We start from the raw sequence: 24,302 nt of genomic DNA, 5'->3' as shown, positions 1-24,302 counted from the left end.
TGGCTCACAGATGGCGGTAAGGTTGTTAGCCTTAGGCACCGGCCGCCCTTTACCCCCGCAGGAAAATTCCTGCTATTCATTTCTGTTAGAGGCTGAGTCTACCCAAGACTCATAATGTGGCTGGAAGGATCAGGTCAATTAAAAAAAATCCACCTCATCGGGATTCGAACCCGAGACCTTCCGGCTTGTAGCATAGTGCCTCCCCCCCAGCTCAGTAACTAATATAATAAGAAATTATTTGGATGACTGACTACCTGCCAAATTGATACACTAATTCTTCCGTTAGCTTTCTGTAGTTAACCAATCGTTATGGATACTTCTTGTATTTTACAACTGGAGGATTCGTCACATTCGCAACATAGACCCGTCACTTGACCGGGTCTAGAACCAACTAAATCCAGTTCACATCCTCATAAAGTATTTATTTAAAACCCTGCATTAACATTTACCCTATTCTATCTGTGTTTTCTGTCCCGTAACTGGCGTCATGCCGGTCACGGTAGCCGAGCGGTCTAAGGCATGTACTGTCTTCGCTCGCTTGGAAACCGGGATCATGGGTTGGAATCCCACTCAGGGCATGGATGTTTAGTTTTATATGTACGTTTGTGTACAGGCAGAGGCCTTGCGACGGGCTGATCGCCCGCCGAAGGAGTCCTACCGAATGTGTAAGATCGAGAAAAAGCGAAGTGAACGGAGAAGTTCACGGAAGTAGGCCTAGGCCCACTGGGGCTGTAGTGCCAAGGTAAAAAAAAACTGGCATCATTCCATGGAGTTTCCCAACCAAAATATTATACGAAATTCTTCTCTGCCAAATATTTAAAACTTCAAACGTAAATCTGTGTCTTTATCAATGACAATTGCAAAATAACAAAACATAAGATACATTTCGTTATCTTCAATCCTCGAAACAAGCAGGAATATAAGAAAGCTATTAGATTATTAAACTATTAACATAAAACAATTTCTCAAGAAATTACACCCCTAATTGGTATACATGCTGAGAAGTCATTCAAATGTTATTTACCCACCTGCCAACAAGAACACGACTGGTACTGGCATTTCAGTACATTTCAGTCCAAAACGAAAGAATGATGACGTGTTCCGTAAGAAAAGGATTCTCAGTCTAAGTATGATTTTGAAGTAAGAGTAAAGATCTGACAGAAATGTTTTTCATGTTTGTTATGAATGTGTAAATGGAAAACACGTGTTGATATTCTAGATACAGCAGCCAGACTGTAAACAGTATACAATAAAAAAGAAAAAGAGAAACTTCATTAGAAAAAAATTATAAATTTATACATTTGACTTGCAAATATGAATTTTAACCCCTCTCCGAAACTACAACCACCACTATAAAGAAGACATACCTCTTTTAAAATTAATTTATAGCCACCTAATGGAATTATAAAGCATGTGTCAGAATTGTGACGTTTGAGAACAGGGTGGAAATGAACTGCAACACGCAACAAGTAGAAATGCTTCTGGAAATGGAACACTGACGTACGTCCGTTAGAAATATAAAGTTCATTAAAAGAACACATCGCAGATGCATATTTCTGAAACATTTGTAAACTATGTAAGATTTGAGGCTTTCACGGCGGTGACTATGAAGAAAGCAGTCTTCTGGGATTTGGCACCGTGTATATGTAGTGTTAACCGACGTTTCGGAGGAACGTATCGCCTCCATCTTCAGGGTAGAAGAAAAAATATAAGAAATCTGCAAGCGAAGAGACCGTGAGAACCGGTAAAAGCAGACACGGTGCCAAATCCCAGAAGACTGCTTTCTTCATTTGTAAACTATTTTCGAGATTCATATAGGAGAAATTATGCACTTATTAAATAAATATAGATGACAAAATGCAACTGGAAAACACAAATATAAACATCTATGTGTAAAAGGGGAATCATTTATTAACACCTTGGTGAAGTTATACGCAGGAATGCATTTTGAAATTTAACATACTGGTTACAAAGCTGTCTATTTCATTTGTTTATTTACGTGCAAGGGCCGCGCCATAGCTCAAGCGGTTAGTCGCTGGCTTCCAGGTTCGATCCCGGGTTTGGTCAAGTGGGATTTGTGGCGGACAAAGTGGCGCTGGGGCAGGTTTTCTCCGAGTACTTCGGTTTCCACTGCCAATCTTCATTCCACCAATTGCTCCACAATCACCCTCACCTATCATCTGGGGCTGGTACAATAGGCCAGAAGTGGCCGCAGTACGAGGGAATTAGTCCCACCAGACTAGCAATAAAAATTACTTAAGTAATTATATTTTATTTGGTGCTATTGTCAGTAAATTAAATTATATAGCGTCGCATGTTTGACAAACAATGAGCTGGAACGAAGGAAGGAGAGATGGAACAGGTTGGTGTAGCGGCAGAAGGTGGTCGGTTCAAATCTCGGCCGAGGCACCGATTATTGTGATGTATTCCCCCAGTTCCTCCATGCAAATTACAGGACAATGCCTCATGAGACCAGATCATTTCCATATACCATCGTACAATTCGGTGCTACTTGTTAAAAGCTCCGTAAAAAGCTTTGAAACAAAACACACGCGGAAGGAAGTGCTCAGAGCGTAATTTAAGACATATTTTCCATACCTGGAAGGACTGAAGATAACCATGAAAACCCTCAATCAGGATATTTCGTATTGTCACGTGTCCGGGGTTCAGTGACTAATAATAACGGGTTCTGGATTTGATGATTGGATTTATTAGTACTTCTATTACAATTAAAATCAACCATAACAGCTCACAATCAGCACTGCCCATGACTTGCTCCATTCCTTACTGGACTACGAGTGCCTTCTCTTCCACTGTGACTGACTTGGTTGTGATTTACGAATCGGTCACTTCCTCAGCTTCCGATGTCCGCTGGTTAACACTCCACAGCTGAACTTCTGAACTACTGAACTGCCTTCTGAATTCTCTTGCGACTGAATCACTAATGAACTCTCGAATCAAAAGCAGAGTTTCTTTACGATTGGTGGTTTACAGCCAATCAGTTCGTCTCGGCGACATGCCTCTTGAGACTTCTGAACAGTAATTTTATTTTCCAACTGAATACTTGGAGTTTTAGTCCTTATGTAACATCCTGTCTCACGAGAGGATGTGTCTGTAGTTTACATTTTCTGCTGGCCCTCGCCAGCGCAGTCATTCTCAGGTCCGAGTTCCGCGAGCTCATGACCATATTTTATTACTGTTTCAGGCTCGGGACGCCCCCAACCTGGAGAGCCATGTTTCCATAATTATATCCCCCAGGAACAGGGTGGCCCAGTTATACCCCCACGCACTGGATTCCCTTTTCTTCGCCTGCTACGACTCACAGGGCTACGGTGGAGCTATTCGACCCCATCTCCACACGGGAGTGAATTACCGAATCAATTACGTGCCCCCCCCCCTTTTGTAACTCGGGGTCTATCCGTTGCCGCGGATACGCGCTTTAGCGAGTCGTTGCCTAGCAATGGCCTATTCCCGGCTTTAGGCGTCATGTCACATATTCAGGTTGTGATTCGAAACGAACCTTCCGAGTAAGAGCTAGAATATTTACCGGTGGCGCCAACTTGATCGGTTAAACCGATAGTCTATCGAAGAGTGATGCATGAGCATGGGACGACAGATACAGAATGGAAAAAGGGTGGATGAACTGAGAACTTTAAAACCCTTAGCTTCTGTTCCCTATAAGACAAAGAAAGATATCCAGAAATATATGAGAAACGCAAGGTCGATAATGTAATTGAAGAGACTGCTGCATATAGAGAAAGATGGGTAAGACCACGTAAGTGGAACGAATGGAGACCCGTGGCCGAAGAATCGTAGAACAAACCTAGAACACGAAGAGTAAGGGTGGTGGAGAAGGTGTCTGAGGCCGGTATGGGCATTAAACTGCCCAATCCACGAAGAAAAGACGATTCAAAGAAATGTATAAAATAATACGTCCCTATCGAGCATATATTCTGCAGGTTAGAGCATTTATCGGGGTTACCGCGGCGATCCTGAAGTGTCTCAATGGCAGTATACACAAGTCAGACGAACCCTCTGAAGCGTAAAACAAAAGAAAAAAAACTCCGTGGCCTGTAGTGCGCAACAGAACTATACCGACCGAGAGACCGCCGCTTGTCGGCGAAGTTAGTGCCAACTATAGCGGATAGAAGGTGTCACGTGGTCAGCGCAACGAATCCCCATGGCCGTTAGTTTCGGTTTTCTAGAGCGAAGCCGCTATTTCATTGAAATAGCTCCTCAATTATCCTCACGAGGCTGAGTGGATCCCGTTCCAGAAAATCTGGCAGCGCCGGGAATCGAACCCGGGACCTCTGGCTCTGTAGGCAGGCACGGTCTACAATATGTAACATCTGTTTTAAAAAAAAAAAACTTCGCATCTTGCACACAGAGTGTATTTGTGCGTTTCATACGAGCCTCACAGTAAAGACTCATTATTTCCCTAAGACAAATTAACTATCTTGTCTTGGTAATGGAAACACCATGTGTTTTCTGTTAAGTAGAAGTTTATTTTTTATATAATATTGTTTAGACGAATATCATGTTTCGTTGTAATCTCGGAATATTTTCAGGTCTCGAATAAGGGATACTGTACGCTCGGAGCGCTGTTAGCGAGGTACATATGCCTCTGTGTCTGTCAACTCATTAAACGACGGACATACATATTATACGGGCTAAATTAAGTTTGATGTGACACATTCTTTCAAACTATTAATTTTTTTACTTCCTCTATCATCCGAATTTATTAAAATAACAATGTTTTGGAAACTGGTTCTATTTTCGTCTTCAGGAGAAGACGATAAGAAAGAAAACTACTTTGCTGGGCCTCTTGGTACAGCTACTCTCAACCAACGGGCCACGGACCTCCTTTCCTTCCTTCTCTTCCTTTCTATCACAATTATCCCCCCCCTTTTCGTTTTCACTTTCAAGTCACTTCATGTGTCCGCCATTTCGCACCCCTGTAATATTCCTTTCGCAACTGCGTCATTGCTCCTCACCAATTCCAAGGTCACTTGCTCCCACTGGATCGCTAAGAGCCCCATCTTAACACTATTGTATCCCCGCGTATGGTTCCCAGGCAACGGCTCCGTAGACACGTTCCCGTGGTAAGGAATACAAAGCAACAGTAGAATAATTGTTGAAGGTGTCATCTTCTATACGGTCCCTGATGTGTGGGTCTGTCTATGTATGTCCCTATTGTCGCTAGGTAATGGCTTGATACTCACGTTCCCGTGGCAAAGAATAATCATTGGAGGCGTCGTTTTCCATGCGGTCAGTGTCGTCTCAAAGGAAAAGTTCTTCCCAGAACTTTTTTATTTTAATTTTCCTTCCTCTATCATTATTTTCTCCCCCCCCACCCTACTTTTCAGATCCACATTAGCACCACGTTTTAGTACGCAAACTCCTATAGAAGTCACACAATTCCACTACGTTCAGCTATGTTAAATACAGTAAAAAGTTAAGGAATAAATAAGACAATTAAGGAGCACAGTTATTTTTCTCACTGGATTCCGAGTGAGTGCACAGGAAAAAAGGAGAGGGGGAAGCTTAACTGATATTACAACGGATTATTCATGTCGCCAATTAAGATTATCGAGTTACCTCATTAGCTCCAGGCAAATGTTGGAACAGCGTCTTAAAATAGGTCTCGACCACTTACTTTTGCATGAATTCGTATTTCGAATTGTCATATCATTCGACGCTGCATCTTGTGTATCACCGAGAAAGCGTCGTTATATGAACTACAAATCCCTGAATTAGCTCAAATTATTTCAGAGTGTAAAATTATCGTTGTTGTACATATGCCACTTTTGTGCCGATAGAGTGATGCTCTGCCGTTGCTTAATATTCATAGGCGCTGATGACTTCCGCCAAGTCACGGTTTTAACCTTAGGCCGAAGTGAAAGAGTAATGGGCATTGTTTTACAGCACGACTACTCGTCTGAAAATGAGGTGAATTATTAATACGTAATTCGTAATATGATTAAGGACTGATATACATCACAGTATTACAGATAAGGTCGTACTGTGAAGTCTCAAACTTTGTATACCTGTAACTGTGGAAGCAGCGTATATTTGTACAACTGATTGGAACGGAAGTCTTAAGGGAATTATTGCACAGGACAAAGTCCTGGTAGCAAACCTACGGGCCCATTTCCCTTAAAGTACTTCCATCTGCATACAGAAAATTGCATACATTACTAATTAAGCGGCCTCCGTAGTCTAGAGGTAACGTTCCCATCTCATGACTAGTAGTACGCGGGTTCAAATACCCGGCGGAGGTCGTCGAATTTTTAAAGGCGGAAAAATTCAGGGAACAAGTCCTCCGGGAGGTACTTTAAGCTGTGTGTCCCGTGTCGTAACTTTACGGCATGTAAAAAAACCTCATATCCCCAAAGGGGATCACTGAGCCAAATTCCAGGATGTTTCCCGCCCAACAATAGTCTCTAAGGCCTCTGATAGATGGGGGAAGCATTATAGACACCGCTAAGCAAGTGGCCGAACTCGCTTGCTCGGCGGGACTGATGGTACGCACCATTTACGGTAGGGTATAGAGACTGGTAGAATATTATAGAGGGAAGCACAATAGATCAAACTGGTCGCGGTGCATGGGGAAACCCACCCTCTCTAAATAACTAATAACTACATTACTAATTAATAACTACACTATTTAATCTGTGGTCTAGTGGTCAGAGTTCCTGGTTTGATTCCCCAGACATTACATTATACTGTTGCTTTGTCTGCGGCCTGGACAGAGTTTAGAAATATACAGTAACATTAGAAATGCACCCACTTATTTTATCATATTCGTCCGTTCCTCAGTAACAGCAGTCGAACTACATGACCGATTTGGATTAAACTTGGTATATTATACCTACACACAAATTGGAACGTTACATGTGGTTTGAGAGATTCTTCCTATATTTAGGAGGAATCAGCACCCTCATTATTTGAAGAAGACTCTGAGGACAGCAGGTCCGTCAGAAACATTCGTGTCTATCTTGTAAATCAAAAGAAGACTTTAATTTTTAATTTCACCACAGCGGGTACCTCAAGTCTCTATACTGATTCCGGTCCAATTACATCATCTTAGGCCTGAGAAGAATGAAGCTCATTTAAGTAATACAATTCTCACCGCACAGAAAACATAATGCGTTTCCATTAGAAGGGCCAAGAGCTTAAAGCTAATTAGGATTAGAATCGCTGCTTACTCCGAAAATAATGCTAAAGACATAAATATACTTGTGGGCAAAAAGAATTTTTTTAGTAAGGCAACCAGTACATATAGTATGTGTTTGAAAAGGTAAGAAAATTTTACTTCATTTACGGACTTAAATAATGTTTTACAAATATTTCTGAACCCTCTGAGAGATTTTTAAGAAACAAGTTATACAACATTTTTATGAGACCTAATATGATAAACACTGCATGTATTACTATGTGTAAGTTTCATTTTCTTTAATTTAATTTAAGGTATATTTTACTTAGAAACTACGAGTATGTTTACCCACACAGTTATATCCCCTGAGACACTCGACACGATTCTGATGAAACTCCTATTGTACGTGTACTACTACATCACAAGGATGATTCATTTTACTTCATTTTAAAACGCATTAATAGGTGTAAGTTCAATCTATTTAATATGTCGCGCACGCTCCTACGATCTCTCGATTATGTACCTCACGTCCGTTCGATTTATATCGCACTGCACAGAACTGTCTCGACAGCAGGCGCAGCTCCGCTTTAATGTCATTTCCAGTGGTTCATCTGCGCGTTCTTGTTTAAATCAACCCTCGTACAAGAAATGCTTATTCACTTCCGGTTTAAACATAAAACACCCACTATCACAACATACCAAACACTGGGCTTCAGGTGCTTCCCCGAAAAAAAAACAGAATTTCTTTTGTAAAAAAAACTGTTCGCGTTGGCCCACAATTACATAAGTGAAGGCCAGGAATTTCTGTGGTAATGAATCAAGTCCGAATTTTCTGTTCTTATTCTATTTTTCTTCCGGATCAAATAAGGGATCCAGTTTCATGCTCAGTCCTTCGTATCAAATGCGTCATTCTCTTTTTACAGTTCCTGAATTCTGATCTACATGTGGTTCTACTCTGAACGATGCGGATGTACGGACATAAACACAAGCTGACAGGCACGATCTCTTCATTCTATGCGAATACAACGCTCAACATAGATACATTAACGATTTGAATTAAAACCCTCCACAGTACTGCTTTCATATAGCACCCGTGGGAAAACTTTACGTGCGCTGTAGTTAACAGTGATATTTGAAGTGACAGTGAGACTGTGATGAATCCGTTGCCTGGAAACGGACAGTGAAGACTAGTGAAAGCACAATGAGAAGATTCAGTGTGGAGCAATTTGTAGTGTGAGAATCGGCAAGAGTGTAAACAATATTTGTAGTTACGACCCGTCACTTGTCAATAAATCGCATTACCAATCCGAATACACGTGATAATAATTTGACATTTGCTGTCGAAATAAGAAACAAATATTGAGATATACTTCTTACACATTACCATAAAAAGAAATAAATATAATGTACTATATATCGTCAGTCTAAGGCATGTACTGTATTCGCTCGCTTGGAAACCGGCATCGTGGGTACGGATCTGTTTCCTGTGAGGTACGAACTGAATTCTTATATATTATTCTTATACACTGCCGGTCACAGAAGCCGAGCGGTCTAAGGCATGTACTGTCTTCGCTCGCTTCGAAACCGGGATCGTGGGTTCGAATGCCACTCATGACATGGATGTTTAGTTTGTGTGTGTGCGTTTTTCTGTGTTTGTGTACAGGTAGAGTCCTTGCGACGAGCTGATCACCAGCCCAAGGAGTCCTACCGAATGTGTAAGATCTAGACAAAACCGGAGTGAATGGAGAAGTTCATGGAGGTAGGCCTAGGCCCACTGGGGCTGTAGTGCCAAGGAAAAAAAATATCGTCAACTCACGTCAACCAACACGCTAACATACAACATGTCATGGCATCCTACAGAACATATAGTATCGGCCATCAACCATACGATTAACAGAGTAGGCACGTATTCAATATGTTAAAGCTGCAAAAATAAAGAAAATAAGCTCAGTAAAGGGTATACTGCGCATGAGTCAGTACCTAAAGACAACTTCTTACGATACAAATGTATACAAGAGGTCCACTGAAGTATACAGTACAAGAAAATAGCGATAACAAGAGTGGCTCACTTGCACATGTTTGGCAAAGAAATTAAACACGACAACCTATAACCTTCCCCACATTCAGAAAGACCTACATGACAAATCACATAAAAGCAACAACTGCAAAACCAGTGGAATATATAGCTTAACATTTCTTGAACGCCCATTACAATACACGTGAAGGACTCGACTGACTTTCCAACAGACGTGCAAAAAACATACACACGCGATACACCACAACAAAGACGCCCAAGTTTTGCATGTACCCTAAATGTCATTATTATGGAGACGTAAATACCACAACGGGCATAGCGAAAATAGCCAAAAAGATTATTCCCAAATAGCTCAGAGACGTATTATATAAACATACTGGTCTCATAAACAAAAACAAATCAGTGAAATATCTACACACAGCCACAATCTCATACCTGTTACTATATACCAACAATACACCAAGAGACAGCAGCACAATCAACTAGGGAAACCAACAAACGAGTCATACATAAACAGAACATACATGTCCACCTCACCATCCGTGTCAATACCAGATCTTCCTGCAAATATCCAAAACGTCGAGACAAGAGACTTAACCTTCAATACGAGACTCAAATACCTAAGATATGAAGAGGCAAGTTTTATAGAAAACCATAATTACAAATCAGTACGGTTCAAACCACACATAAGCAACAAAATATCGGACGAAATATGAGGTGAAAAGTATAACCCAACCTTAGCTACTACAGTAGGTAAAAATGACGTTGAAACATCTACTCATACAAGAGAATCATTAACACAGTACCACAATAGCCACCAAATGTTTAGAAGGGCCAATGAATGAATGAGTTACTGCATGGCATGGGCCGCGCTAGAGCTCAAGCGGTTAGTCGCTGGCTTCCCACCGCGGCGGCCCGGGTTTGGTCAAGTGGGATTTGTGGTGGACAATGTGGCGCTGGGGTAGGTTTTCTCCGAGTACTTCGGTTTCCCCTGCCAATCTTCATTCCACCAATTGCTCCACAATCACCCTCACCTATCATCTGGAGCTGGTACAATAGGCCAGAAGTGGCCGCAGTACAAGGGACTCAGTCCCACCCCATTAGCATTAAAAAAATTACTGTATGGCATGTGAGCACAGGCAAATAGGTCACAGAACTAACTCCTTTGGCATGTAAACCGGGCACTATAATAGTGGATTAAGTGAAATTATATATTTTTTAATAATTTCAAAATGTTACACATGAAACTTTAGATTTAAGTCAGCATGCAACTCGCCAATATATTGACCAATATTCACANTGCGTTTTTCTGTGTTTGTGTACAGGTAGAGGCCTTGGGACGAGCTGATCACTGGCCCAAGGAGTCCTACCGAATGTGTAAGATCTAGAAAAACCGAAGTGAACGGAGAAGTTCATGGAGGTAGGCCTAGGCCCACTGGGGCTGTAGTGCCAAGGAAAAAAAAAAGCTCTCAATTGTACACAAGGTTGTGTGTGGTGGTTCATATATGTGAAGACCAGCAATGAAAATGAAGCCTGATGGAATTTATATTTTTCTGTAAAGACATCAACTGCAACCCCGGTAATTTAACTTACGGTTGAATTCTTTACCTTCACGAAACATCAGAACGAGACAAGTAGAATACACAGGTGCATGGTAATTTCGTGTAATTCTGGTCTCGCCTGACGTCAGATAGGTCGCAGTTAAGGCGAATGCACCTTCTCACTGTAACTTTTTTTTTAACTACATTTACCTTCCACTATTCTGACACAGTAATGCCACATTCCACCCAAAACTTGAAGAAATCATGCTGAATTATAAAAAGCCATAACTCGGAAGTTTTTTTTGTCAGAAAAAGAGAACAAATGTTAAATTATATACATAAAGATACTATACGATTCCGTAAAACTGACTGTAATTCATTTGGACGAATACTAATTTGATTCCATGAGAATAGTTTTCGAGCGCTTGTTATTAAACTGATACACATGTTACAGGTCAATGTTAACGGTTGCTTAGAATTTAAAATAAGATTGCAGCCTATACACAATGAGATGTTCAGATGTAGTTGCTTCGAGAAGAGAAAGGCGTTCTTCAGGCTTCGTCTTCCCCAACAAAACAAGGGGTCCTTGGATCTTAGTCCGTGACAGAAGATTATATAACAAGGATTAGTCCCAATATTCAACTTATAATCCATATAATCCCATGGATAAAGAGCCATCTTGTTTACACTGCAGTCTTGACTCTTTCAGCAAAATGAAGATACCATACACAACCTCTCTACCAGTTGTCTGCAAACTTTGCTACTTCATGAACTCATATTTTGAAAAATGAGAGTATGCAAACCCACCTAACATTCCCCCCCGCTATAATAAGTATCCTTTCCTCGGACTCATTCCAGACATCCAATCCAATCGCCTCATCCTTAATTAAATAACTGACTCCATCGTGTAATATCTTGCATGAGAAGCTTCAAGTTGGTGCTCAAGTAGTCAAAGGGTCACGAGGGTTCATTGCCGTATTCACAAAATCAGCCAATAATTCTCTACTGAGATAGTTCATTCCTACCCATACTCATACTTTGCCATCTACGCTTAGCTTTCCCTAGCGATATCTCCATTTTAGCAGTTCCGGCTAAGATTTTTTCTGTATTTCTCAATCTCCCAACGAGTGCTACACGTCCCGCCCATCTTTTTCTTCTTGGTTCAATTACTCTAACACTACACGGCATGCAGTTCAAATTACGAAGCTCCTCATTATGTAATTTCCTTCTGTCCTTTCATTACTTCGTGTCTCTTAGACGCAAATAGTGCCCTGGGGTCCCTGTTGTCAAATACTGTTCAATTTTTCTACTAATTTTCGTTTCTGGCCGCACCATAGCTCAAGCGGTTAGTCGCTGGCTTCCCACCGCGGCGGCCCGGGTTCGATCCCGGGCCTGGTCAAGTGGGATTTGTGGTGGACAAAGTGGTGCTGGGGCGGGTTTTATCCGAGTACTTCGGTTTCCCCTGCCAATCTTCATTCCAGCAATTGCTCCAAAACCGCCCTCACCTATCATCTGGGGCTGGCACAATAGGCCAGAAGTGGGCGCAGTACAAGGGACGCAGTCTCACCCCACTAGCAATAAAAAAAGAATGACGATACTTTAATTGCAGATGTGACACGAGACGAAAACATGACGATGAATGGCGAATAGGAAGAGATTCGAAAGGGGATGGGTTCTGATTGGTTTTTCTGTGTTGTTCAGGTCCATGAGAGATTAAGGGAAAACATGACAGCACAAACCGATTAGGGCAGCGTGAACCCTGCTGACATTCCTCGGGAACTACGGGCGGATGTATGGAGAGACCTGTAACATGCACTTAAACCTTAAGCATCTGAGCATCTGGCGTTTCTGGCTCCGTCCAGCGAGGATGCGGAACAGAATACAAAGTTCCGTTCCGAAACATGATCTGATTCACCCAACAGGTGGAGAAGCACTCACCCATTTGGATACGCTGGAAAGCATTAATCTCAGCCATTGTAAAACCAAAGTTAGAATACAAAACCACAAGTCCAGACGCCACTAGGGTCAACTTTGTCAGCAAGAGGAAATAAATAGTTTACGTCTTGTGAGAAACAGAAAACTGCATAATGAGGAGCTTCATAACTTGTATTCTTTTCCAAGTATAATTAGAATGATCATGTCAAGTAGGATTAGGTGGGCAGGGTATGTAGCACGAATGGGGGAGAAGAGGAATGCATATAGGATATTGGTTGGAAAGCCAGAAGAAAGATCAAGGGGTAGATGGGTGGACAATATTAAAATCGATCTTAGAGAGATAGGATGGAATGGTATGGATTGGATTGATCTGGCTCAGGATAGGGACCGTTGGAGGGCTCTTGTGAACACGGTAATGAACCTTCGGGTTCCATAAAATGCTGGGAAATTCTTGAGTGGCTGCACAATTTGAGACTTCTCAAGAAGGGCTCAGCTCCATGAGTGAGAGAGTAACAATCCTACTTTGTCAAAATGAGCTGAATCTCTTCCTTGCGTGCGTTAGAAGTAAACCGTAAGCGAACGCTGCGACCGCCGGACCATCTCGGATTCAGCTGATCGCTTACTCAAGCCAGAACTACAAGTACTGTAGCAGTAAGTGATTATTGGTCTAAGTGATAACTTGAAGTTTTGCTATCCTTTACATTCATGTGAAAGCATTTTAAATCAAAATGTGTTCCAAACTTCTCCCTTATCTGTGGTCATAATTTTGACTTGGAAAGTATTAATCTACATGCTTCTTTGCAGCAGTAGCTCCTACCAAATACTCACACGCAACACACTGCCACTCTCATAATCGCTTTGTCTCTACCTTTCTCTGTCTCTCGTCTATCGCTTCTTATTTCGTTTTTCTTCAGCTGTCGTCTTTTATTTCTCTCTTACATTCTTCTTACTGTTCGTTCTTTGCGTCTGCTTTGCTTCTTAATTTCAGTTCTTCTACAGTCCTTTATCTTTCTTGTGTCTTCTGTCGGTTTGCTTGTTTCTTTTCGCACTCATTTCTTGTTTTCCCGTTCTTTCTTTCTGATTTATCTGTTTGCATTTGCCTTTTTCTGTCTATCCTTTCTTCAATCTCTTCAACCCTTTAATTTCTTCTTCCTCCTTCCCTCTTATTTTTCGTATTTACTTCCTGCATTTCTTTGTTCAATTCTCCCTCCAATTCCTCCACATTCCCCATTTCTTTCACACTACCAGCATGCGCCAGATCACCCGAAACTAAAGCAGAGAAGTCCGGCACAAGATGTACACCTTCGGTGCATAATTATAATACAGCAAGCCGCAGGTGGAAGCAACAATTAGAACATCGTACAACAAATGATTAGAAGGAATGCGTCAACTGGTGTCAAGTTACTGAAACTAAGAAAATAAAAAGCCACTTACAACATGGAATTAACCAACAGGTGTACAGGGGAAAATAAATACCATGGTGGAGTAATCAATACTTATTTCTATGCGACTGATTAAAAACGAACGCCATGAAAACTGGAACAACTTACAGCACAGTTAAACGGAAGAGGCAGAAAATAGACGTAACTAACAAACTCCCTGCTGATGAATCCTTCTTGACAAGCCACCAGTTGCTCAGCTACTCAAGCATTTCACAATATTTTATATAAAATGTGTTCACGAGAGCCTTCTACTGGTCCCTACCTGAGCCAGATCAATCCAGTCCATCCCACCCCAATCTATCTCTCTAAGATCCATTTTAATATTGTCCACCCACCTACGCATTGGTCTTGCCAGTAGCCTCTTTCCTCCTGGCTTTCTCATCAACATCCTATATGCATTATTCTTCACACCAATTCGTGCTACATGCCCTGCCCACCTCATTCTCCTTGACTTGATCATTCTAATTATACTTGAAGAAGAGTACAAGTTATGAAGCTCCTCATTACGCAGTTTTCTCCAACCTCCTGTCACTTCATCTCTCTTCGGTCCAAATATTTTCCTCAAACACCCTGTTCTCAAACACCCTCAGTCTATGTTCCTCCCTTAATGTCAGAGACCAAGTTTCAAAACCATACAGAAACATAGGCAAAATAACAGTTTTGTATATTCTGTTACTGGACTGAATGGTAACAAGCATTACCCGAATTCAATCTCCTCTTAATTTCCTCATGAACTGAGTTTTGTTTTGTTATAGTCGTTCCCAAATATGTGAACTGTGCCACGTTTTCAGAATATCTGTTAGCTACATATATGCTTTGATTTTGCCCTGCATTCTGGTGTATAGACAGCAACATATATTTACTTTTTTTTTTTTTTGCTTACTTCTAGAACAATATCCTTACTAGCGTCAATTAATGTTTGTGCTTTCTTCGTGGCATCTCCGCAGTAGATTCACATCATCAGCATAGACCAGCAGCTGATGTGTCCCATTTAACTTTAGCTCAACCTTGTTCTCCTGGACATTCCTAATGGCATACGAGTTTCTAAAACAAAGTTTAAGAGTAGTAGTCCTTGTTTTAGACCATTCTGTACTTGAAAATTACCAGACAAATGTTTATCTATATGAACTTTACTACACGTTTTATTTAAATTCATTTTAATCAGCCTAAGTAGTTTCATGGGTACCCCAAACTTCATGAGAATATTGTACAATACTTCCCTCCTAACTGAATCACAGGCTTTCTTGAAGTATTAGAACTGCTGATGTACTGTCTCATTTTACTCCCATTTTTCCTCCAGTATCTGACGAATGCAAAATATCTGAACAGTAGCTGATCTGTTACGTCGAAACCCACACTGAATAACCCCAATAATTTCATCTACGTATGGACTCAACCTTGACAGAAGGATAAAATTCTGTATGAAGTTGATAACAGGGATATCCAACGATAATTATTAGTCAGTTTTATCGCCAATCTTGTGAACTAACACAACAACAGACTCTTTTCCTTAGAATAAGAGATATAATTTCATTCCCATATAAACAACAAATAAAATAAGTTTTCTATATTTCAATCTCTGAGGTATTAAGCAGGAAAGAGAGTTCGAACTGAGCAATAATAAATTATCTAAATTTACCTGCTTATAATTTTACGATGTGTACGATTATTATTTGTTAATTATTTCCAAAATACTTGCATTTCGTCATATTACACAGATTTCATCTCATATAGGGTAACGCTATTTCGGGGTTCATTTCCATTGCACCTCGTGGCATAAGTGAGCCTGCATGCAGCTTCACAAATGCCTGTTCCTGAACAGCAACTCTCGTACATTTGGTAATCAGATACGGGGAAGATATTCACAGTCACGCAGGGTTGATGAAAGCTCCTCAGTTATACAGGCTACCTAATATACTGTCACGTGTAGAATGGTACGCGCGCGTTGCATAGCAACGGTCAGTCAGCGTACCTAGAATACACTGTTCCTTGTACTGTTGCCTGCGTGTGTGTTGCGGGTGGTGTCTAGCAACGGTCGATGTTTACAGATTCACTACCTAGCAACGGGTCTACACGCCACAATATTGTAGTGACACTGAAAGGAGGCATATTGTGTGGAAACGGGATCCGACGATGAGAGGATGGAACAGGCTGAGAATGCTGTTTCCTGCTGATGAAATTTTGAGTTCTGCTATCAGGGAGTTTGTTATTCACCTGGCTGTTTCTCAGTACTTCCAGGCTATGAGTTCTATCGAATTTATAATTTCTGGCATAACTTCTTCTGAATTTGGATATGGGGTTGCAAAGACAAATGAAGAACAGAAAAGGCATAAAATATAAATTTGAAACATAAATAAATATTGAAATGCTTGAGAAAGATAAGGTCTGGAAAATAGCATACAACTTGGGAGATTAATTCATTTACGAAGAGATGGTAAAGGTAAGGTAAAACGCTAAAAACAGACCGTGGAGGTCCATATGGTTGTGAGATGTCGAGGCTCCTACATTTTCTAGACAATCGGCTCATAGATGGCGGTGAGGTTGTCAGCCTTACAAGCCGGTCAGCCTTTACCTCCCAGGAAGACTCCTGGTACTGATTTCTGTTAGAGGCTGAGTCGACCCCAGGGCCATAGTGTGGCTGGAATGATTAGGCCAATTTATAAATCCAATGCCCTCATCGGGAATCGAACCTGCGACCTTCCAGCTTGTAGCATAGTGCCTCAGCCAACTATGGTACCGCGTAACCCAGGAAGAGATGGAAAACATGAAAACAGAAGGGGTGAAAATCACGGTCTAGGCTGCGGTTTACAGATATTTCCAAGACAAGCTGCCTCCATCTTCGGGGTAGAAGGGCGTATCTGCGAGTGAAGGTAAAGATTTACCAGACTACACGACGTCATATATAGGAAAACGGCAATCTTCATAGTCACCGCCGTAAGAACCGCATATCTCGCAGATGGATGAGGACAGATGCCTCAAGGTGGCACAAAATGAGGTCCTGAGGCAGGCAAAACAATAAATTACCAAATCCGTCAGGATGAGTAAAAAATAGTATTTCTTCTTTCGTCGTTTGTTCCTTTCAAAGATATTCCAGTAAGTAAGTAAAAAGTAAAGCTGTCCCTGTACCAGGCCATGAAGGCCCATAGGGTTGTGAGACGTCGAGGATCCCACATTTTCTAGACAATCGGCTCAAAGATGGCGGTGAGGTTGTCAGCCTTAGGCGCCGGCCGCGCTTTACTCCCTAGGATAATTACCGTATTTACGCATGTATAGGCCGCGTGCGTGTATAGGCCGCAGCACAATTTTCAGACAGAAATTATAGAAAAAATAATTTTCTTGGAATATTATTTCAGGAGTATTACACCCTGTATTACTAATTATGAATATAATTTTTTTTAAATGAAGTGTGATTTCGAATATTTCGAATATAAGCCGCACCCCGGTTTTCCTCTTGAATTTTTGGTAAAAAATGTGCGGCCTATACATGCGTAAATACGGTATTTAATTAATTCCTGGTACTCATTTCTGTTAGAGGCTGAGTGAACCTCAGGGCCATAGTGCGGCCAGAAGGATTAGGTCAACTGAAAAAAACTCCAATGACCTCATCGGTATTTGAACCCGCGATCTTCCGACTTGTACCTTCTAGGTGTTTGATTTCAATTTCTTGATTCATACACACTTTGACAAAGATATTCCAGTATTAACATGAAATCAGAAATAGGGACAGAAAAATCTGCATGTTAAGGTAACACAGCAGACATGTTATGCAGTTTATGATGTGTAGCCTACGTGTGTGTGTGTGCGTGCGCTCCACCTTTTCACCACTAATCATTGTCCTCTCTTTGTGATCACGAAATCCCGACATGTTTTATGACACGCAAAGTTAAATTACATACACATATTCTCGGTAGCCAATCACAGAACTCATTAATGCTTTACGTCATTTGTGAAGCCCCACCTACCCTTTCCCATGCTTGATGACATCTCAGAACATCATGGAAAGAGTGGCTTACGTGACAATCTATGAACTTCAATCGTTTCTTATTTATCAATAACTTAACGGGTACTGGTGGCCAATTCTCTCTTAACTCATTTCTCTTACTGATAGAAGACTCTTCCGCTCCGAAAAACTAGGAGGCGGGTCCCCCAAAACGTTGGTATCTCTGTACAAAACCACATGGCGGCACACAGAAATCATATCACTGCAGTTCACAAACCAATTCCACATTGCGCTTCTACATGGCCAGTTGCTCACATCGCTACGGATTCACACTTTGGCGACAAATAAAGGTACACCTCAGTGTCCATAAAAGATCACAACTTATGATTAAATGTGCAGTGTAATTATGATATTGTGACACTACAACGGAATAGTTTAACAAGAGAAGCCGTCAGTTGCTAGATAAAAAAGGTAAAGCTATCCCTGTAACAGGCCGTGGAGCCCCATAGCGATGTGAGACGTCGAGGCTTCCATATTTTCTAGACAACCGTCTACAGATGGCGGTAAGGTTGTCAGCCCTACGCGGCGGCCGCCCTTTAGCTACACGAAGATTCCTGGTACTCAATTCTGTTAGAGGCTGAGTCGACCCCAGGGCCATAGTGCGGCTGGAAGGATTAAGTAAATTGAAAAAATCCACCAAATCGGGACTCGAACTCGCGACCTTCCGGCTTGTAGCATAGATAACGGCTCGATAAACAAGTATCCGCGGCAATTGATAAACGCGCAACAAAACTATTCTTGAAAGCGCTGTTCTCTATGCGGTCCGTGTGAAGATTATATCTATAATGAGTCCATCTAGTCTCGAATCTCAGTAAACCTGTCTGAAGGCGGGTTCGAATACCTCCACCGTAGCCCTGCGAGTCGTAGGAGGCGAAGAAAAGCGAACCCAGTGCCACGGGGTATAACTGGACCACCATATTCTCGGGGGATATAAATACGGACACCTGGCCCTCCAGGCTGGGGGAGTCTCGAATCTGAGACAGTAAGATACTGTCATGAACCCCAATCTGAGTCTCGGTCTTTCAAGCAATTATGCCTGGCTCCCTACCAGGGAATCAGTAAAATAGCTGAATATATAATATAAAAAGGCCCAGGCCTGATTTCCCTTCCTATATGAGATTTGGTGGGAGGACAAGGTAGCGTAGTTGTTTGGGGCACTATGTTACAAGCCGAAAGGTCGCAGATTCGATTCCCAATGAGATTATTTGATTTTTCAATTTACTTCATCCTTCCAGCTGCACTATGGCCCTGGTGTCGACTCAGCCCAACAGAAATGAGTACCAGGAATATTCCTGTGGGGTAAAGGGCGGCCGGCGCGTAACGCTGAAAACCTCACCGTCATCTGTGATAGGACTGTCTAGAAAATGTGGGTGCCTCGACGTCTGACAACCTTATGCGCTCCCACGGCGTGTTACANCCGTCATCTGTGATAGGACTGTCTAGAAAATGTGGGTGCCTCGACGTCTGACAACCTTATGCGCTCCCACGGCGTGTTACAGGGGTAACTTTACGTTTTCACCTTTTATGAAACCCATGAATGCATTCTGTAGGGAAAATGAGGAGCTTTCTTTGTTAAATCTGGTGGTGCATACAGCAACGCTTGTGCTCTAAGAGGACAAATCCCGATGCTTCAGTTGGCAGCATATTTGGCACGAATGAGGTTAAACGAAAAGCTACGAGGAAAGTGACTGCTTGCTTGATCTAGGCTTCGGTTGCAGTAAAATGTTAAAATGGCTCATAACGGCACCTGACGGCATGAAATGGGCACAACTGACTTTTCAGAACCTTTCAGAATAAGCTAACGAACCTCAGCGTGCTGAGGCACTTGGTTTTTAAGCATTACGTCACCTCCACACAGATATCTACAGAAGAAGACTACATTAAAAATTGGGGTTTCAATTAAAGCGAGATATACGTACAATTGGGTTAGTATGTAATAGGCCTACAGGATAAGGATAAAAAAATTGATTCTTTGGGAGTCCAAAATTACAACTGGAGAATCTAATTAGATGGCATTAGTGTAATTACTTATAACCTGGTTAAAATGAGTTAAAACATTGTTCAAATACTTTAAGTTAATTAGAGGTGAAAGGAAAGTAGCCTGGAATGCAAGAGGAAGGGTAGAAGGGATGGAACCCTTCTCCCAAGTACGCAGCAGATTATACTACATATATAAGCGTGTGGGCTCCCTTCCTTATGAAATCCCGCAAGACCCCGGCACCACAAGATAATTATGAATTTAACAATTTGTCATTTTACGAGAAGTCTCCAGTCAGGACGAAGCTAACGCGAAAGAAAACATCTGTACTCCTTACACAGCTACTACATACACGCAATTTGCAGAGTTGCTTAGTAGTTCACAGGCGACTTCAGCAGGCGTATTTATTAATAATGACGATTAAATAAATTGGTAGTAAATTAAAGTGTGTTAAGGTACGAAACAAAATTTAATCCACAAAAATATGTGTATTAAAGTTTCGTGAATTCTTAACCTTGGAATTATATGGAGACGTCACCTATACGCTCCGGCCACTTTATCTGAGAGGAAATTCCTCAACAGTTCTTGCTGGGTAGGAATTGGGTGCACCTCAGAGCTGGAATGGACGCTGCGGCAAAGAAGAAAATTCTGTCTCTGCTGGAAATCAAACCCCAGTCTTCTAGCCCATAGCAATTTATTTTAGGCACATGCCTATTATCACCCCTCTCACTCATGTACCAGTGTTGTGGAAAAGTAACTTAAATTTACTACCTATTTAATTAACCCACTCGCCTATAATTTATGAGGAGTTTAAAAGATAATTCATTAATTCATCAATGGCTTTACAGCCCTTTGTTGGGTCCTGGTTGGCTTTTTCAGTTTCGTAATTCTATAAATATTTGGTAAGACTCCTTGGACGGGGGATCAGCCGGTCACAAGGCCGCTACCTACACACACAGCAGCACAAATGCAGAACAAACGCACACAGACATCCATGCCTGGAGTGGGATTCGAACCCACGAACCCAGTGTTCGAGCAGACGAAGACAGTTCATGCCTTAGACCGCGCGGCCACTGTGATCGGCGATTAAAAGATCATTGTTAAATATTCATACTGACGGGCGAGAAGTAGGATAATATGTTTTTAAATTTCCTTTCTCATTATAATACACCGTTTCGTTATTAAAATTTTAATATATTCACACAGCCTAACCACGTCCTCACCACCGTGCGATATCCATGAACTCTCTCATGGCGAGTGCATTTCCGAAGCACTGCACCCTGCACGCATGCGCAATCTAAATGTATATGCATACATAAAGAGGGTACACAGTGTAGGTACTCACGCATGCATACAAGCAAAAGTATTATGTATTACTGTTTCATACTGATATAAGACAAGAGGCCTACTGTGCAAGGGGCCGTTACTCACCCTTAAAGCCTTCCTCGAAGGTGGTAGTAGTTATATACTCATCCATGTGAGAGGGATCATCACTCGGCTCGTCTGCCTGCAAAAAGAATTCAGCATGCGTGAAAGAGGTTAGAATGTGGAACTGGGGTTATACAAATATACATTTCTGGTCAAAACAAACGGAGCCAGTTTTAATTGGCCTATCAATACCATGTAAAGTGTACAAACCGTAGTTTTTCGTTATGTGATATCGCTATACCCTCTCTCTTTTTATCTCTGCACTACAGCCCCAGTGGGCCTAGGCCTACCTCCATGAACTCCGTTCACTTCGGTTTTTCTAGATCTTACACATACGGTAGGACTCCTTGGGCGAGTGATCAGCTCGTCGCAAGGCCTCTTCCTGTAGAGAAACACAGGAAAACGCACACACACACTAAACATCCATGCCCTCAGTGGGATTCGAAACCACGATCCCGGCTTCCGAGCGAGCGAAGACAGTGCATGCCTTAGACCGCTCGGCTACCGTGATCGGCATACCCTCTCTTAGGTCCACGCATTACGGAAGGGGAAAATCAGAACTCAAGCAAAATTTCGATGTGAACAACTGAAAGACGGCCCTCGGACCTAGATACAAGGATGATAATAAAATATATTTTGAGAAATAAATTGTGAGGATATGAACTGGACTCAAATGAGTGATGTGGGAGTCCGACGATGGGATTTTGCAAATATGGTGACGAGCTTTGGGTCCCGTAAAAGAAGAAATGTGACGAAATGAAAAACTACGAACTTCGTAACGGAAAATTACGTGAAAATATGTAATTTTCTCTATTTTCTTTCTAATTAATTTTTATTAGATGGAAATATTCTCTTCATCACTTTCTTCTCAGACTTTCCAGTCCTTAGCATTCCTTCAAAATGAAGGAGGAAGTTTAACCCCCATATGCATCACACTCAATATTTAGGCTTCTTTGAAGAAAATGGGGAAATCGAAATATTGTCAACTTACCAAATTCCACCATCTTAACGATAAAGAATATAAGTTATGAACTTCCTCTTTATGTAACTGTCTGCATTCTCTTGCTGCTTTCTCTCTTTTAGACCAAGAATTTTCCTCAGTACCCTATCCTCAAGCATCCTCAATGCATGTTCTTCCCTTACAGTGACAGACGGACGACGTTTCACACGCACAAAAGATAACGAGTAAAATATTTTAAATATTTTATGAAACAGACGAGAGAGGCAATACATTCTGGATGAATGGAGACATGCATACACCCTTGTTCATATACATTCCCAATGTTTACTAGGTCTCTAATCCCAGAATCGCTCCGTTCCAGTGCGATTTGCAGACCGGTTCCGCAGCAGGATACAGCGAGGCAGTAGCAAACTCGAAAACAACTTGTCGCAATAATGTTATTTGCTTTCAAGACGTACAAATACAAGAGATATTAAAAAACCTCTTCATTCAATGCTTGCTATTGACCACGTGAAAACGGGATTTGCAAAAGCAGAAATCAAACATAATATACATGAGTAAAAACTTTTTACTCCGGTTACCATTCTGATTAATCAGCTACGATACACGTAATAAGCCCTTTACGGAAGCCTATCTCTCTCTGTTTTATTAACGTCCTATAAAAATCACGAGATATAAAGGAAAGATATTATAAAAAACTGCAATCGACGATGACTTTTTAATAATATCAGCAGTTCCCCTTCCTCATACCAGCAGACTCAGACTTTGGAAGCCAAATGATCCCCCTCCCCATTCCCCCCCTCAAATATGGTCATGAGACAGAGGCAACTTTATGCCCGGGGTGTATTTCCTGGTACGTAAAGACTAAAATACTGTATTAACATCATTCTGTGCTACAGGAAGGAATGATGCAACATTTCCAATTCCAATTTTAACAGGAAAACAACCGTTTGAAGGATTTCTTTATGAGCCAATCTATTTAGCGAATAATACAAATTAACTCTTTTCCACCGAAAACACGAGAACGAAACAAAACGTAGCCAATTTCTGTACATGTAAAAGAAAATTTCAAAGGATAATATTTAACGGAAAATCGAGGTGTAGGAAACCAATAAATTAGCCAGTTCTTTTGCATGTGGAATCTGGTTCAGCTCCTTTGAGGGGTGAAAATGAATTGCAATGTTTGGAAACGGAGAGCTCTATTTAAACCTATTAATACGACGAAGGAAGCAAGTATAAAATTTAGGATATTAGGCTTGATCTCCCTCCCTTCAGATCAGCAGGACCAGGAGCTCAGATGGGAAGGCAAAAATGCGTAATTAATTGATGGCGAAACCGGTCATTCGGACAGACAATAGACAACATTAAGACAAACGTGGGATATAAGAGTTGTGAGGATCAGAGGTGGACGAAACTGGCTCATAATCATATCCAATGGTGTGCTGTGGCATTAGGGATGTCGAACCTTGGGATTATACCACCAGCGAGCTCGTTAATTAATAAGTTACTGATAAGTAGTCATCTAAGACATTAGGTTGCTAGTATTCAATTTTATGGAAATACTTGTATATCCAGCGGTTGAGGCACTTGCATTAGATGACAGACACGTGGGGAGGTATGAATGTCACATAAGCTCTTTATTTTAGCTTCGTAAAGAACGCCTAAGCCGGTCACTGTAGTCGAGAGGTCTAAGGCATGTACTGTCTTCGCTCGCTTGGAAACCGGGATCGTGGGTTCGAATCCCACTCAGGGCATGTATGTTTAGTTTGTGTGTGCGCGTTTTTCTGTGTTTGTGTACAGGTAGAGGCCTTGCGACGAGCTGATCA

The 24,302-nt window shown here is 41.5% G+C and overlaps 1 protein-coding gene across 1 annotated transcript in view; it reads right to left on the bottom strand.

The window, feature by feature from the left end:
• The window catches only part of LOC111866479 (ubiquitin carboxyl-terminal hydrolase 48), a 281,194-nt gene that overhangs the window by 20,013 nt on the left and 236,879 nt on the right, over nt 1–24,302 (bottom strand). Inside the window, exon 20 of the mRNA XM_023855451.2 lies at nt 21,519–21,594. Coding sequence (XP_023711219.1) covers nt 21,519–21,594 — 76 coding nt within the window. The remainder of the gene's footprint in view (nt 1–21,518; nt 21,595–24,302) is intronic.

This window comes from Cryptotermes secundus, unplaced genomic scaffold, assembly GCF_002891405.2.
Source record: "Cryptotermes secundus unplaced genomic scaffold, Csec_1.0 scaffold320, whole genome shotgun sequence".
Lineage (NCBI taxonomy): Eukaryota > Metazoa > Arthropoda > Insecta > Blattodea > Kalotermitidae > Cryptotermes > Cryptotermes secundus.
The sequence above is the reverse complement of the archived record's forward strand: the minus strand, read 5'-3'. Positions and strand labels throughout refer to the sequence as shown.